The 18116-nt window shown below is 34.9% G+C and overlaps 2 protein-coding genes across 2 annotated transcripts; one reads left to right on the forward strand and one right to left on the reverse strand.

The window, feature by feature from the left end:
- The first annotated feature begins 1272 nt into the window (after positions 1-1272).
- LOC136819706 (protein mom-5-like) lies at positions 1273-7197 on the forward strand. Its single transcript, XM_067075947.1, has 3 exons — positions 1273-1359; positions 4316-4913; positions 5763-7197. Exons 2-3 carry the CDS (start codon positions 4343-4345, stop codon positions 6050-6052), a joined length of 861 nt encoding a protein of 286 aa, XP_066932048.1. The 5' UTR covers positions 1273-1359; positions 4316-4342; the 3' UTR covers positions 6053-7197.
- A 1067-nt stretch (positions 7198-8264) lies between these two features.
- Positions 8265-9720, reverse strand: LOC136819705 (uncharacterized). The gene is made up of 2 exons (XM_067075946.1): positions 9061-9720; positions 8265-8763 (listed from the first exon to the last, which is right to left on the reverse strand). Exons 1-2 carry the CDS (start codon positions 9665-9667, stop codon positions 8492-8494), a joined length of 879 nt encoding a protein of 292 aa, XP_066932047.1. The 5' UTR covers positions 9668-9720; the 3' UTR covers positions 8265-8491.
- Positions 9721-18116: the final 8396 nt, after the last annotated feature.

Here is an 18116-nt window from a genome sequence, read left to right on the forward strand (position 1 = left end):
TAAAATAATGAGTTTTAAGCGATTTTAGCTGGGTTATATGTCATGTTTCACAATAAAGTCATAAAACTTGATCTGGACAAGCTATAACCCTAAAATTTTGCAGAAATACTCTTAATAAGATTTTGTTTAAAGTCAGAAAGTTTCAAGTCGTTTAAAAAAATTTTCTCTATATACGCAAAAGAACTCCAGCGTGGTAGATTCTACCCCCCCCCCCTGGGGCTAATAGGGTTAAACAATTTTGGATTTTCTTATAAAAAACCGTGTATTCATCTAACAACCGTTTGATCATCATTTTATAAGTCAAGACATCATTTACAGGACACGTGATCAACCAGAGTAAGACTTAAATAAAATAATATTTAGACTCTTTGTTGTTTGTGGCAATTACATATTGACGTTGGGATGTTGGGAAAAACTAACATACATAGTATGAAAGATTGGGTCCAAACTATAATTACGGTCAATATTTTCCCATAGTGAACTACGCAAATACTAATATGTCAACATAGACCTCATATAAAGAAATTAATTTGATTATATATCTAAATGGATTTTAATCCAAATAAGAAATAGATTATGTATACAGAAACTCATTTTAATCAAACAATTTATGCGAAAATTTCAGCAATTATGGCCTTAGATAATCGTTTGAAACTCAAGTAAAAATTTGTCTATTAGAATTGCATTTTCTTAAATATTATTGTATTTTTCAAGCCCCATTTCAAGTCAAATAGAGGTTTGCAAATGCAAATTATCTAAGCCTGTCAACTCTAAGCAGCCTGATGAAACTTTAAGTTTTCTACTAACAAAATCAAGTAGTAATTTTGAGCTAAAGTATTGTGTTGGGGCTCGACTATCTTATTTTTTTTACTTCTCTTTTTTTTAGGGTAGGAAAAAGGTAGTTAAGGCTTTATACTATTATTGCCATTATTACCCTAAGGGAACAAATTTTCGCGCTTTTGCAGTTTTGCCGAAAAAAACCCCGCGAATTACGAATTTTGCCATTTTTCATTAAAATTTTTAAAGATATCTAGGAAAACGAAAGAAATGATACCAAAATAAAGTGAAAATTAGTTCCCGTGAAATACGATTTTTAAAATTTTTGTTCGACCGCAAAACTTAGTCCCCGCTAAGATTAGTTCCCTTTACTCTGTATAAGTCTTTCATCTTCATTTTTGAGTCTTTTTGTTCGTAAAATTCCTGGTCTTATGGCCAAAATACACCAAATTTTGTTGGAAATGACAAAAGATTTCTTGACAATATTTTTTTTTCTTCTAGTGCAAGATCAAGGCGGAGAAGCTTCTGATAAAACAACAAATCCCGTTTATCCTGTTCAAAAGCCGGACACTAAGCTAAAAGGTAATACCCTAATTTTTCAAGAAAATGTTATTGACACATGTATCAACAAACAAACTATTTTGTTTATCTTCAAAACAATAAAAAAAACTACTACTAAAAAAATTTGTACAAACAAAAGAAAAAGGGCTCTTCAAACGAGTGCTGCGTTTTGATTGGTTTATTATGACGTCATTACCGTTATACTTAAGGACGAAGGGTTAAACAGGTTAAAGGAATATGACTGACAAAAATATGGGATGGCTTATGGGAGGTAATAGTAAGCCTTAGAAAAATATTATTTGGTGCCAAAACTGATCCGTCAGTCTTTCATTATAATTTGTATGTTTTTCTTTATCAATCATTTCAATCTGGGTATTTAGACCAAAAGGGTTTGACAAAGATGACATGTTTTGTATAGGAAGGAATATTGTGGTATTCTGTTTAAAAGAATGGTGGCTGTGAACCTAAAATTATTTTTTTTTGATGAATTTATTCAGTTTGCTTGTTGAGATGAGGTGATGTTTGACAATTGGTCTTGATTTTCTGTTGAAGATTATCTATTGTTATATAAAGCTAAATAAAGAAGTGAAACGAGCTTTGAATTAGTTGAAAGTTCTCTCTCTTATAAAACTGATATTGTTTAGGGACCAGTGGAAACAAATCATTAATAATAATGTACTCACTTGGAATTTCTATGAAGAAATGTTGGAGGAAGGTGAATGAATGTTTTGGAGATTACAGTGCGTTCCAAAAAAAGCGGAAAAATTATATAAAGTATAACTCATTTTCGAAACTGGGCTTAGAATAATTGAAACAAGATTACAATCCTTTGTTTAAACCACTTGATATTCAATTTCCAAGATGATTGAATAGGTTTTGGAATTAAAATATTAAGTATATAAGTCATAAAATTTCGCATAAATCATGAGGATTTGACTTTATATACTGTAAAATGTTGTCCGCTTTTTTTGGGACACATTATGTATAGGCTTAAATAAAGGAGCGATTATCACTTTCTAATTTTGGGTCGATCTTTAAAATTGGTAAACTAATCTAATCTTGGTTTAAAGGTTTAAAGTCAACTGTTATATCGAAAAATGTTTAAAATTGATGACTTAAAAAGTTAAATTTGGAACAAACTCTGTTGGAATTTAAGCCTCACTATTTAGGTCAAGTGGGATATTCTCAACTGTTCCTTCTGTGGTAGGATCAGATTACAGACAGAGGCTAGATATAGTCTGAAGAGAAGGGGTGTATTAAGGCTATCAGACTGTCGGGTGTAGAATCAATAAGAATTTCTCAAGTACTTGTGAAAAGAGGGAGATTTTTCAATTTGTTAAAAGACAGTGGAAAGAATTGTTACTCATTTTTTAATGTGTTTGACATGATAAACATAGTTACTGACATTTTTTTCTTTTACCTTTTTTGTATTTGGCAGTAAATCCTATTATTTGTACACACATCGATTTTTTCAGTTCATGTTACATTGTTTCACTTATTTTCTCTGGGTCCAATCAAGTTGTAAAATGATTTTCTTTGATGTTTAATTGTATTTTGTTGTGTTGTGTTTTGTTTAACGGGAAAGGGTACGGTTTTGTTGTTTTTAGTGTTTTTTGTCGGTGGATTTTATCAAAGCGCCTTTCTATGATTTGATACTGTTAAAGAAGTTTTGAAATACGGAGAATTTGCAACCTTTCGACGGAAAAAGTTTGATATTTTATTTCCTGTATCGATTTTTACGTCAGAATTAGCCTAAGTTCAGTTTAACTTCAGTTAACAAATTGTAACTTTTTATGGGAGATGAATATTATATTGCAGGGGTTGCTGTGATGGTTATGAATTTATTATGGTACTGTAACTTGATTAGTGGATCAATTTTCGTGTTTGCTTTTGTATGACCATTTTGTTTCTCGTGCTTGAGGGTCGAAGGAAAATTCCTAATGCAAGAACAACAGATTGTTGAATGAGTGCTTAAAGATGGCAAACCTCCCTCTCAAGTCTTCAATAAGATATTTTGTTAATTCTTGCTCCCACATCTCCTCTGAGTCTGCTCAAGGACACACTGTCTAATCGGCTGTATTTTGTAATTTTGAAAAATGTCTCTTAAACTTCTGGCTATTGGTAGATTTTCATATTTTACTTCCTCATTGGAAAAATTATTTGATGAGTTTAAACTATTTTGTCAAATTCGAAAATGGGGATGAAAATATAGAATACAAACATTATCCAATCGATATTATTTTTTCAACGGTGTATATATGGACACAGACTTTTTTAAACGACGACTAATCTCACCGAACTACTCCAGTGGTACTTCTCTTTCAGTTTCCTGATGTTAGTCTAACCCTGTCTCACTGGAAATCTATATCAAGAAAGTACAACCCTGACCCTTCTTTTTGGTTGACTATGGAACTAATATTAAACTAAATGTACGTACTAAATATGGTATTCGTGAGAGGAAGCAGAAGCAAAAATCTTCAAATATTTTCAAAGGATTTGAAATTTACGTCAAAACATATCATATAATTCGTATGAAAACAATTTTCTAAAGTAGAGTAACATGTCACTAAGTTTAATTTGGTGATAAAGATTAAAAAGTCTTTGATGTTCTTTCGAGTAGTTTTAGTGTCAACTTTCAAATACTTTTCTTCCGCCGTAAAATTTCTCACTCTGTAGTTTTATAATGTATCATTAATCACATAGCACACACCCTTATATTATATCGATGCTAAGAGGAATACCAAATATGTGGTGATACAAATTACTTGGTTTATAAAGGTTTGACATGAAAGACATATTGAAATATCGAGGCTTGGCTTCGTCTACTATACCTATGTTTTTACATTTAATGGTAAATGCAAGATTGGATATAAGAGAATAATCTGCTGAAAGTGCTTCTAGGGAAATCTGTTAAAAGGTTATACGGCATAAAGAATAGAAGAAATTTATACAAAGTTATACAATGGCTTTCTTTTAGCAATATTTATAAAGAAAAAAACGCAAGATGTCTTCCCATATGTTCATTCTGGCTTTGTTCGGTGTTTTGTTGATCACCCAATTAGTCAACGGTTTTGATAACAATTTACGGATGAGAAACAGTCGATATTGCCAGTCCATCGATGTCGGTACATGTCGATTTTCATCTGGATCTGGGTACGCCAACACTTTCTTTCCAAGTAACAATTACAGGACGCAAGAAGAAGCAGAGAAGGATTTAGCGCAATACAAACCGTTGATCAAAATTGGTTGCCATAGAGATGCCGCTTTGTTTTTATGTTCTCACTATGTACCATTGTGTATCGAGGAAATGAAAGTGACGCTGAAACCATGTCGATCGTTATGTGAAAGCGTTAAAAATGGCTGTGGTGGATTAATGGCTAAATTTGGTTACGAGTGGCAGTTTGATTGCTCTAAGCTACCGGGTTCCGGACAAGCCTGCGTTGCTGGGCAACCAGAAGTGACAACAACTTCGGCAGCAACGACCGCCAGTGGTGTATTTTCAAACGTTACAACTCAAGTGACGACAACTAGAAAAACGAAGCCTAACAAAGGAGGAAAAACAAAGAAGAAAAGAGGTGAATAATTATATTAATCTTGTTTTACTGTATCTTGTCATAATTTCAGTCAAGGGATACAATACCCTTAAAAACATAGCAAAAATCTAGAGGCCTCTTAAAAATAAACAAAAATCCAGTGGAGGTCTCTGAAAGATTTGCCAAAAATCCAAGGAGATATCTTAAGAATTTTCCAAAAATCCTGAGTGGCAAAAAGCAAAGACTTCCTAGGGGGTTAAGATTCCCGTTCAGATTTAAGTCCCCAACGATCACAGTTGGGCTCTGTCAGTCCCCTGGGTAGTTCCCTTTTTCAAACTTTGATACCGTAAATCACCGATTAAGCGCCCGGGCGCTTATTTAATTCTTCAGGCTCTGAGGGGGGCGCTTATTCAAGCGGGGCACTTATTCAAGCGGGGCGCTTATTCTTTTATTTCAGAAATTCGTATATCAACAAATTCGGAATCTGCTTAAACTTAACTTCAAAAAAGGATGAATAAAAGAAAAATCCAATTGACAATTTCTATCATCTTATTCTTAATCGTTTTTTTCTTTTTAAGACAATATCTTATTCAATCAATAACAATATCTTATCCCGGAAATTAGCCTAGGCCACCAATTCGAATAAGCGCCCCTCCCTGGAGGGGGGCGCTTATTCAAAGGGGGGCGCTTATTCGAGCGGGGCGCTTATAAAATTATTTTAACTAAATGGGGGGCGCTTATTCGAGCGGGGCGCTAATTCAAGCGGGGCGCTTAATCGGTGATTTACGGTAATTTTTTTTCTTACCTTTTCAAAGTTCAAGCAAGAATTACCTTCCTGGGATTGGACCTTTACCCTGAGTAACAAACATATCTATTGTTTTTTATTTTCAGGAAAAGCTACAGGCGAAGAAGGAAAAACAGTTGAGATTAAGTGTAAAAAGGGCCAAAGCATTTCCATCCGTAAAGTTGTTCATAAAGATTCCAAATGCTGTGCACATATCAGTAAGCAAATTCTAGAAGTGTTATGTGACGGCCGAAAGGGATGCCGTTTTGACGTTACAAAGGAAACATTCGGTGGACATTGTTTCAATCAAGTTGGATCTATATTGGTAAAATATCGGTGTGAGAAAAACATAAAAGATCAAAAACGAGAGAATTTAACGTGTCCTGTACGTAGATGATAAAAAGCGACTTTAAATAAATAGACACAAATTATTCAAACGAATTATCTAACTTACAACTATGGACAAATCGAGAAAGGTATCGCTGCTAATAACCAATTTACCATCAAAACAATTGAATTCGTTATTATTTAGTTTTTTTTTAACGAAGATGGTAGAACTATTTATTTTTGTTGCGAAGACAGAAGAAGTCGCTTATTACAAATCGCGTACCAGTGGTGCTGTTCGATTTGTCGTCACGTCATCGATTGTCGAATGTCGTCATCACACATTGTTTTTTAATCAAACAAGTTGAAATTCAAATAGAACTCGAACTAAGTTTCAAAATGTGTGTGAAAAGGGAAACTCTCGTATTTCTTGAAAAGTCTTGACTTTTAACCCTTGGTAACTCGAACCCAGTCCCTTTTTAACTGCTTTTGATTAAGGTTTTTTCTGATTTCTGAAAAGGGGGTGAAGTTACCTTAAGAGTCAAGTGCCTTAGCTTCTCCAGTAGAACTACAATATGTGATTTAGTGAATAATAGGTCAAAGCCTACAGATCTTGCTACATGCTTTTAACCCTTTAAGTGGTGCCACGGTCATTTTTTTCTAAGTTTTTTAAAAAAATTGCTGCGCGGACCTGACTGAATGATAGAAAGGTGCCGAGTGGTAAAACTTCAAACTAATTCGCTGGAGGACAGAATCAAGTTTAATCAGGGCCAAATTTGGAGGTTCTTGGATCACTCGTTGACCAAAAATGGTCAAAAACCTTAAAAAAGTGGATTTTTGTCAATTTTTTTACTTTTTAGCTTAAAATCTCGCTGAAAGACTCATTTTTGGTTATTTTTTTGCTTGGCCATGAAGCCCAATCCGATTCGTACGAGTTAGACCCAAAATGACGATTTTTAGCTCAAACTGGGCATTACAGGAGGGCTTCGCCCTCCTATATAGCCCATGCCTAATATATACGACATTACCACTTAAAGGGTTAATAAGAAAATAAAACCTTGTATTCTTAAGAATTGTTCTTTGAAGAAAACGTGTATTATAGAAAATACAAAGAAATCATAGAACAAAACGTATCGTTAGTTTATAACGATCCTTTAAAGGTAAATTTTATACTTAGAATATTCTAATGAAAGATACTATCGGTAAAAATTGGAAAAATTCTTGATCAAATCTCACTTAAAATGCCTACCTACTATGTACAATATGATAAAATATGAACAAAATGTTTTTTCTGGCTGAATTTTTCAGTTGTTTGCATGTCCAGTGGTTTGAGAAAGGGGAATAAGAAAGCTGCTCTAAACGTAACCCTTGCTTATTCGACTCCTTCCACAAGAGAGTATCGAAAATATTCCAAATCACTAAAAACGATTACGTTTGACAACTTCCAATATCATTCCACTAAAAAGCGTATACCAATCTAAAATTTTAACTTATTCAACCTGTAAACTTTAATAATGTATCTCAATAAATCGTCTTGTGCTGGGTAGAAAGCTTTATCAGGAAAATGAACATGGTCTTTCGGTTTGATCGGCGTACTTAAAGCCATATCGTATACGTCTAGAACAGGAATGTTTGCTTTGCAAAGTTCTTGGATGGTATAGCTGTTCCATACTTCAGCACGCTAAAAGTAAAAAAAAGTCTTTGTAGTCTATGTTCTAGTTTTTGACAGTTAGAACTATCAGTTCAGTTAGATTATCAATGGTTCTCAAGCAGGTTGTCGCCAAAATCAATTCCCTTATGAGGTAATTTAATTTTATTCATTGCACTTGGAGTGATACACTAAAATGTTTAAGCTGTTTAAAATCTAAGCGCTTAAAATCAAGTAGTCAGGAATGTTTCGGACTTTCGGACGGTATTTTGGTTCATTCTTACATTATATGACAGGGGCGAGGCTTTTATACAGGTCACTTGAATTTGAAGGGTTTAAAAAAAAGCAGCAAAAGAAGTGTAAGTTTCTGTTTGATAACAAACTGTATAAAACATCATGAAACAAGTTACTTACGCATTTTGTTCTAAATCTCATCGACGTATATGTCTCTTTTACATTCTCAAATGTCGGTGGCGTGGTCGATTTCCAAATGACCAACGGCATACGGTCTTTCAAAGTGTCTTTAACTTCTTGTATCATTTTCAAAAATCTCTGAAATGCTTTCATTTTTCTTGGTAACTGTAGATTGCCGATAGTATGCATACCCCAATTAACAATAAAAACATCATCAGAGTTTGCCATCTTGTCGTTTAATAAAACACCCTTGAAATCATTTACGAATTTTTTCTCGTCAAAATCTTTACCAGATTTTAAGTAAAAATCTTTAGCATTATCATCGTTGTAGGAATAAAATTTCTTGTAAGTCCAAGTATAAGTCAATTCACAATTTTGGAATACTTTGGTGCATAAAGGATGTTTTTTGCATGATTTTTGAAAAAGGTATGTCAGCGAATCACCGTAGAACTATAACGTATTTAAGGGTTTCGACACAGAAACGTTTAAAGTTGGTGTTCTGATGGGTTTACCGTCTCGGTAACTCGTATATTCGCCGTCTTTCCAATAACCAAAATATTCATTTATGACATTTTGAGCTTTCCCAAGGCTGTTGAATGTCTGTTTCAGTTTTGATGATGGTTCTATTTTGATTTCAATGGTGACTTTCTTGGTGGGTGTATTTCGGAATTGATCCATTTTACCTATGATACCTTCATTTTGCTCGTTACCATGCACGTTTCCTTTGAAGAAAATAAAAGATAAAAACTATATTTGTTCGAGGTGTATTCAAGTTGTTTAGCTTTGTTTAGTTCTTTTGCTTTTTCAAGGCTAGAGGTTGCTTAAATCGCGTCTAAAAATGTATGGAAGGAAAATAAGTCTTTGCAACGAATTTTTAAGGTCTTACTCTAGGGAGGTTTTGTGTAACTGTTAAATAAGAGAGGACCATTCTTAGATTCAGAAAGTCTGTATCATGGTTAAAAACAATTTAAACCCTGTTAGATAGGATGATGAGAAAGATAATATGTTTTTTGAAATACCTTTAGTAAACCACCACATGGGAGGGTCGATGATTCCATCACAAACGGAATGCTCAAGGAACACATTCAATGTGTAGGTCCCTTTAAAAGGTATCACAAACTCTGCTGAATACGAACCATTCAAATGATCAACAAAATAAATCGCTTTTTTAAATTTATCATTCGAGATATAGGATCGCCAAAAATCACCTCCAATCTTTTTCCGATTTTTCAATTCATCAAAAGTCTGTAAAATAACACGTCCAGGTTGATCAGCACTGTTCGATAATTCAATTTTGATCTCTGTTAAATCGGCTTTAGTGCGAAGTGTCATGTCCTTGTTACCATTTTCCCAGCTTGTGTTATGACAAGGCTTCATTAGTCTATCATAAGATCGATACTGACATGTACCAGATCCCGATCTCCAATCATGATGCAGGATCCGTTTAATTCTAGGTCTATCAGGAACACGGTTATCCAATAAAGCGTTCTGTAAATTAATTAGAACTTTCACATCTCCTTTGATTTCTATGGTTTTGATAAAGTTTCCTTGCCATGTGTAGAAAATATACACCCAGAACGGTATTGAGCAGGCGAGAACAATAAAAAATGCCCGTTTTAACGCCATTGCCTCGATGGTAAAATATGTAACATCCTTTTTTTATAATCAAGATTTTTTTATTTCCTAAAGAACAGTACGTGGATAAAATTTAAAGTTACATTGATTGTCGTTTGTATGACAGCCGTTTGTTCATACTCACAAATCGAATCGAAACGGCGATTATAATAATAATCGGTAAAAAAGCCGTGAGTTTGATTTGAAAATAACTAACATTGTAGTCTCTATAATTTAAATACGCACGGGGAACCAAATTTGTTTGAGTAAAGGAAATTTCGAGTCATAGAGTAAGGCTTTTGAAACAATGTTAACTGGTTGGACTAGAAAACCTGTTTGAGTTAAAGGTTTTGTTTTTCAATAAGAGTGATATCGTTTGCTTACTCATCAATTTTAACTCACAAGCTTTTTCACATTGAATTGACACGGATGTGGAGCAAGATTGATCAGAAAGAGGAAAAGAAAAATATTTTTTTGCTTATATCAACATAATATAACAATAAGCAGACACTGTCCTGATATGAAATATTTGTCTGATATGAAACGGAAACACTTTAAGGAGACATCTCATGGCTGTCGAGTATTTTGGCAATTTTCACAGGGTTCAGTTAGCTCTCGAAAGGTTAATTTCCCCCATTTCCCCCAAGTTTACAGGAGCGAGTTGAGTAGAAAAAAAATCATAAGAAAGTGTCTTATAAGAAAACAACGTAAATTACCATCGTCATCGGCACTAAGTGTTATTGTGTCTTCAGGGTGGAGGGTACTTAGGAAAAGTGGGTGCCGGGTATGTGCGAGCCATAAGGGTCCATTTTTCACACCCTCAAAGACCCTCAAAGGGGTACAAAATTCATTGAAAAGCAACTTAGTCTCTAAAAAGCAAATGGATGGTACGGTATGTGCCGCCCTTAAAGGTACCTTTTTTGGATTCCCAAAGTCCCGCTAAGGGTTGGTAATCAGGAAATCAAATTTCAGTCCCACTAAGGGTCGGAAAAATAGGAAAATTTCAACTTTTTTGGTCAAATATGTCCCGCTAAGGGCCCTGGGGGAAAATAGTCTCAGTCAAGAACGTCAAAAAATGACAACATTTTTGAAATTCAGTCCCCTAAGGATCCATTTTCAAACTTTAGCTTGGAAATCCCCGTCATCTTGCAAACCTAGTTTGCAAACCCCCTCCCCGGATTGTGTCGTACGTACCAATAGGCTGCGCGCATCCCCCAGAATCGATTTTGATAATTTCAAAACGCATATCAGAGGGGATGCGTGCAGCCTTGACACTAGACTAAACTAGTCGGTTTTTACTTATAATAAACCTGTCAATCAAATAATGTAAAAACACTAATTAAATATTCAGCGCGCGTGAGAGAAAAGGAAAATAACCGACTAGAAGCTTCTTCCAATGCCTTTTTTTCTTCACCTAAAATCGTAAGGAGAGACGTACAGATTTCTGTATGTCTGACCCGTGCGGGATTGCATTTATTTATATGTTCCCATGTTTAATGTTACTATAAAATACCGGGTGTCTCTGAAAAAACTTTCCCCTGTTTGATTCAAAATTGCGAAAAAGTGAAAAAATATATTAGCTTGATTTTTTCGAAATCGTTTACAAGAAGGGTTTAACTTAAATTTTGGTATATCAAACTTTAAAATTGCTTCATTAGATCAAAAGTTATGACAAAAAGAGTAAAAAATCTTTTTTCAAAAAGAGCGAAAAAAGACGAAAAAACAGGGTATCAAATCTTTTGTTAGAAAAAAAGACACTCAAACTTTCTCTTCTCCACTCAAATAGACTCGCTAAGCTTTGGAAACTTTTGGAAAAATTTTGATAAAAGTTTGTTGCTTTTTTAAACTTCATGCTCATTAATGAATCCAAAAGGAGCTCTAAATTGGCAATAAAAATCATTAAAAACGAATAATAAAACAAAAAAGATGCACAGAAGTTCAAAAGTAAAACTTTACTGTCAATAAAGTAGTCTAGTGTTTTCTTGTCTAATTTGATACCCTGTTTTTTCGTCTTTTTGCGCTCTTTTTGAAAACAATTTGTTTACTCTTTTTGTCATAACTTTGAAGCAATTTTAAAGTTTGATATACCAAAATTTAAGTTAAACCCTCCTCTAAACGATTTAGAAAAAAATCATGCTAATACATTTTTTCACTTTTTCGCAGTATTGAATCAAACAGGGGGAAGTTTTTTCAGAGACACCCGGTATCATTATTCAAAAAAGTTGGATGGATTCTCAAAAACCTAAAAAAAGGTTGTAAAATTAAACAACGTTTTTTGAGGGAAGAAGTCCCGCGGCAATTTCTATTTTTTATAAGAACTCTTTATTATAAGCACTATTCCCCGGGGGGGGGGGGGTACTAGGGTTGGTGAATCCGAAAACCGACCCTTAGAGAGACCAAATTTTAGTGAAAAAGTGACCCTTAGAGAGACTTTTTCGAAAATTTTTCTCTGATTTTCAAAAATTTCCTACCCTTAGTGAGACTTTTTAGTAATTCATTCTCTCAAAATCAAATTTTTTTTCTAAAAATCGTGATTTTTCCCACCCTTGATAGACTACTTTGAAATTTCCTGATTTTTGTAACCCTTAGAGAGACTTTGAAAGGTGAAAAACCCGACCCTTACCGTCCGCACATACCCAGCACCTATTTTTGCCTAAGTACCCCCCCCCCGGGCACTATTCCCACTTTCCTGTGTCCAAGGAAAGACAGACGCTTGCTAGTCTATTAAAATTGACCTTGAGTGCCCCCCTACCATTCGGGTTTACTTTCTTTCGTCTCTATAAAGAGGGCCCTAAAATCCTATTTTTTGAGAATTGCCTCCCTAGCCTAGATAGCCAAGGCCAAGATTTGGTTAGACCAGAATCACAAAATTTGAGCAAAAAAATGAAAATGAGAAAAAGTTAGAGAGGAGGGGAATGTTTTCGGCATTTTCAAAGAATAATGGTGTTATCAATGATGCCGAAATTTCCACCAAATATGCTAATTTGTTGCACACTCCTGCAAAATAGTCAATCGGTTAAATGTTAAAATTTTAGTAGAGGAGGGGCTCTCTATTTCTCTTGAAGCAATTAATTTTTCATTTATTATTTTTCCAGCATCTGGATGTCTTTTGATGTGTTTCTGATCCTCTGAACCTTATTCCAACAAAGTGAAGAGGAGAAAAGGATTAGCTGAAAAAAAGTAAGTAAATGCAGTTCATTTTGATATCATTCCCTTCCCCGCAGATTTCTTTATCACTGTTGAAACCCCTTTGTATGATTCCTACTTTAATCCTATTTTAAGGCAGAAAGTTTCATGGGTAGAAGATGGGTTTACGTGATCAAAAAGTTACGAGTGAGAATATGTGAACTGTTAGTGAAAGAAAGCCAACGTCTCGAAAGTTTATGCCCACTGTGAAAAAAGGAACGAATTACATCTGACGCACTTGAATGTGTAGAAAAGGCTCTAATATCGTGTGTTTGAAACCGTGGCTAATTTAGATAAGTGTGTACGTGTCTTAAACGTCCGGCCGCGTATTTTGAATAATCTTAAATGTGCGGTCACACATTTGGCGATTTCTGTTCTGAAAATTTTCTTTTCTCCTATAACCTCTACATAGAGCCAATACTTTCCATTTCGCGCGTTCTTTCTGTTATAATGAACGTTATTATGTAGGTCAAGATACTTTTAGCATACGAATTAGGTAAGAATATAGGTAAGTATTGAAAAATCGCCGTTTCGATGATGTGCAAAGTGCTCTGTGACTGTGCACTGTGCTAAAGGTATTGGAGCTGGTGAAAAGAGGTATTAGAGCTAGTGAAAAATTAGAAAAAGACAAGATTTATCCAGTATGTATGGTGGTATGTCCAGATTGGGTGGTTTAATTCCGTGTAGCCATTTTCAGATTTGTGCATGTGTATATTCGTAACATGACAGTTAAAACTTTGCGTAAAATTTGCAGACCAGAAATCGCAAAACATCTGGCGGCGCGTTTAAAACACGTGGCCACGTGTTTGTGATTTTTCGAGATGTGCGGCCGGACGTTTTAGACACGCGGCCGGACGTTTAGAGTTCAGAACACAAACACACTTGTCTAAATCAGCCACGATAGATTGAAGATATTTCAGTGTTGTCCTGATGTTCGGGTAGATATTGTCGGTGATTTAAAAAAAGTCTGTCAGTATTTCTGTGTTCACTATCCTCGCACAGTCCCGAAGAGCAGAAGAGCGGACTTAAAGGTTTTATTTTTGCGTAAGTGTTCCCGTTTCATATCAGACAGATATTTCAAACCAACGTTTTTACAAGCCTGCTAAGTGTCGACCTATAATAAGAAATACACCAAAGCAACACAGGCTAGAAGTTTAACAACATTCTACAACAATACGAAAGCAGCCACCGAGGGGTTTCTTCAAAATATCTGTTCTAAAAGCATGTTCCAGCTGAAAATAGCGATCTGTTCTAAAAAAAAACAGGAAATTTGTCTACCTAGAAATTATTGAATCTGTTCTTACATAAAAATCTGCAACCTGGAAATTTTTGATCAGTTCTAAGCAAAAATAAACCAGCTGCGCTGGAAGCTCCGGCTTAAGAGATTAACAGATTTGAAGGATGAGTTTGTTGAGTTGTGTTAGAACGCTGCCCACAAACTAATAATCAGAAAGCAAAGTAATAATTTTATTGTAGAGCGAGTATGGGAAATAATCTTAATGAATAAATAAACCAGCTAGAAGTTTAGATCTTCTAAGTGATTACACATGCAATTTCTTGCCTAGAGTGCCAACCCAACCCCCCTCCCCACTCATCCCCCGACTAAAAAAGTACAAAATTGGATCTAAAGGAGACAAACGTTTAGAAGTCAATATTTCCAAGTTCTTATGAATTTATATTTTTCTAAACTAGCCAATAGCCAAGCCATGATGCGCCTGTTGATTAGAGGCCACGGCTTTTAGCTAAGCATTATTCTGTTGGAATAATACTTGGAGGAAACTAGGATAAATCATATAAAATGATACGATAGTGTGTATGTAATAGTGGTATGTTTGGAAAAAACCTGTGTCCGGTTTGAAAAATCTTCAAAAGGAACGGTCGCCTTTGAAGGTACGACAAAGTCCAAAAAATGATCATTTTCAGCCATAACACTTTGAAAATTTCTCCGATCTTGTTCAAATTTACACAGGAATTGTGTTTTAGTATCCTTTATTGAATTCCTACAGTGGTATGTTTGGAAAGAATCTGTGTCGAAAAATCAAAAGGAACGGTCGCCAGCCGCGAAGAAATTACAACAAAGTCCAAAAATGATCATTTTCAGCCATACGTAACACCACAAAAACTACTCAGATCGTTTTCAAATTTACACTGTAATTGTAATTTAGTATTCTCTTTTGAATTTCAATGGCTGTGTGTTTGAAAGTTTCATTGTCAAGTTTGAAAATCCAAAAGGGACGACCACCAAATATATCATCATGAAAAACGAGGAAATCCAAAATGTGATCATTTTTACAATATAAAATCACGAGAAATGCACCAATCTTACTCAAATTTACACTCAAGTAGTATACTGATTTCAAATATATTAAAAGTTTGCTCTCAAAAAGTTTCCATCAATCTTGAAAAAACAGAGTTTATTGGTTTTGTGCGTTTACAAGAGAAGTTAGCCCAGGGGGGGGGTCATGCAGTTATTATATAAACACTATGACAATTACTACCGTGGTGGTATATAAACCAAAATTTGGGAAAACAGTTACTCCACCAGTGGACTAACTGCAACATGGGTGGTGCCTAAGCCCAAAATTATCGATTTTGGTAGGATATGTTGTACTAAGTGAGCACATTTTTCAATTTTTCACTTAAAATTTTAGGTTTTTCAAAAATTCCGGAAGCAAAAAAATTCAAAACATTTTTTTCAAAAGTCAAAAAAAAATCACAAAATTTTTTCTTCAATCAAGGCATGAAAGATATTTTAACAAACTTGGAAAATGATTGAGATATTTAACTCTTGAACGGTCGTTAATAAGACGTACCCAGTAAAATGGTATCAAAAATGAGGAATTCAGTGAAAAAATTGCCAAATTTGGCATTTTTGGGGGTGGTATACACCAATTTTGAGGGTAAAATCAGTTAGTACACTATGGAATAACTGCAAGGGTGGTGGTGTCTGAAGAAAATGTCCAAAATTGCAGTTACTCCACATAGTGTCAAGGAGTAACTGCAAGACCCCCCCCTGGTTAGCCATAGTTATATGCATTATAAACACTCGATCAGCAAAATTTCTCCATAGTCTTTCCACATTGCTAGAGAGCCAGTATGCATCAAACTTCTCATAAATCATGTCCAAAACATCATGAATAATGATGAAATAATAAATTTTTCACTGAGATTTGCCAGTATTTGCTACACAGTCAGCTAGTCCACTTTCGGCAGCCATCTTTTTCTAAATACTTTCGGCCAATCAAATCACAGTATTATCGGAATCAGATAATCCGTTTTTATTAAATCGGAATAGATCATCGGATTATATAAACAAACAAAAATGTCTTGACCGTCGTCGTCGTCGTCGTCGGACGAGAGAGAATTTAAGGCTCCTAGACCGGATCAATTATGGCCGATCTTTTCCCTAAAATAATATGCTTCCCAAGATATTATCTGTTCTCAACCTTGCCCCCGCTGCCCGCTTTGTTCATCGATTTGATCTGTTCTTTAAGTTTTCCAGCTGGAAATTCGTCATCTGTTCTAATACCTTAAGTGGATAAATTTTGGCGTGGATTTAATTTGGTTAATGGCCAAAATGCGATTTTTGGCGGGGATTTAATTTGGCGAATGCTCAATTATGTAAAATTTAGCGGGGATTTAATTTGGCGAGTCGGAAGGCTTTAGTCTGTGGTAAACTAAAAAAATACGTGATATTTTACTAAGAAATACATATTCTCCATAGAATTTCTATCTTTAAAAAATTTCATTAAATTTGGCGGGGATTTAATTTGGCGAATGACCGATTTTTGAAATTTTGGCGAGGATTTAATTTGGGGGCAAAAATCGCCAAATTTAATCCCCGCCAAAATTTATCCACTTAAGGTAAGTTCCGCATCGTAAGCACTCGCTCCTTTCTGATCTGTTCTAAAGGTTTCCAGCTGGAAATTAGGGATCTATTCTAACATTGAAAATATTTCCAGCTGGCAAGTAAGAACAGATATTTTCAAGAAAACTAATTTTTATGATCTGTTCTAGGATGAAAAATATTTCCAGCTGGCAAATAAGAATAGATATTTTACAGGAAATCCGATTTTATGATCTGTTCTAATTCCTTTCATAGAAAATAGTATCTGTTCTATTGGCTTTAGCTTTACTTGGCTGGATAAACACGATCTGTCCTAGTAACAAATTGTAATTATTTGATATGTTCTGAGTAGATCAAAAAATCCTTCCAGCTGGCAAATAAGAACAGGTATTTACGAATTTTTCGTCGGTGGCTGCTTCTGACAGTCATATTTGAGAAAAAAGGGAAATTCCTACGAAATCTTATACACAAACGATTTGGAAGCGCTCTAAATTAGGTTGGAAGGGTAGTTTTAACTCTGAGTTTTAACGCTAGACCTAATACTTACGAGCTTAGGATTTCAGCCGGGGATTTCAGCATTCAAAAGTTCAAGAATGGTTCAATAGGGCTCAAAATATAGCCTTGAAGTCTATAAACTCCTCCCGAATTGAAATACTCGAATAAATTTATCAATAAGCCCAAGAGTGACTTTCTCCCGAACTTAGGAATCCAACCGACATTCTCAATATATTTTAACCGAGGTTGTAAGATCATTTTAAGGTCCAATCCGCATCTGAAAGAATCTAAAACAAGCAATTTCTCAGGAAATTAAAGTCAAACATGTTGAAAGATAAGAACATTCTAGGCCTAAACCTAAGAAGTTAAGAACATACAAAGGCTTCAATTTTTTTATATCTCTGTCTGTCCTTGACGGGGCCCCCCCAGCGGTTTGCGTGATTGCGTGAATGGGCATTTTCGGTTGCGTGAATGCGTGAAAATTGAAAAAAAAATGCGTGAATGCGTGAATTGAAAAAACTTGTGTGAACGTGAAAATGCACTTTTTCATTGCGTGAAAGCGTGAATCTGGGCTATCTTGTGCGTGAATACGAGAATTTTCCCTTTTTCCCACCGATTATATGCAGTTTTCCCGATTACCCAATGTTTCCCCGATTTTTCCCGAAAAATTTTCCGATTTCTGAAAAATCGGGTTATTGCGTGAAACTCGAGGAAAATTTGCGTGAATGCGTGAATTTCGAAAAAAAATTGCGTGATTGCGTGAATTGAGGGTCCGCTGGGGGGGCCTCCTTGACTGCAGTCGCAAATAACTACTACCTATGAGTGTACCTTTTTTCGATAGATAACGGTTGGAGTAACATTGTTATAAGAAGGTACACGTTTTTTTATGAGAATACACTTTATAAGAATGTCCACGATGAAAATTGCCAAAAA

Source organism: Clytia hemisphaerica, unplaced genomic scaffold (assembly GCF_902728285.1).
Source record: "Clytia hemisphaerica strain Z4C2 unplaced genomic scaffold, Clytia hemisphaerica genome assembly, whole genome shotgun sequence".
In the NCBI taxonomy this organism is placed as follows: Eukaryota; Metazoa; Cnidaria; class Hydrozoa; order Leptothecata; family Clytiidae; genus Clytia; species Clytia hemisphaerica.

Coding starts and splice junctions, on each gene's coding strand:
- LOC136819706 (XM_067075947.1), top strand. CDS start 4,343: ATGTCTTCCCATATGTTCATTCTGGCTTTGTTCGGTGTTTTGTTGATC. Junction 4,914..5,762: donor AAAAACAAAGAAGAAAAGAG/GTGAATAATTAT, acceptor TTTTATTTTCAG/GAAAAGCTACAGGCGAAGAA.
- LOC136819705 (XM_067075946.1), bottom strand. CDS start 9,667: ATGGCGTTAAAACGGGCATTTTTTATTGTTCTCGCCTGCTCAATACCG. Junction 8,764..9,060: donor CATGTGGTGGTTTACTAAAG/GTATTTCAAAAA, acceptor TTTTCTTCAAAG/GAAACGTGCATGGTAACGAG.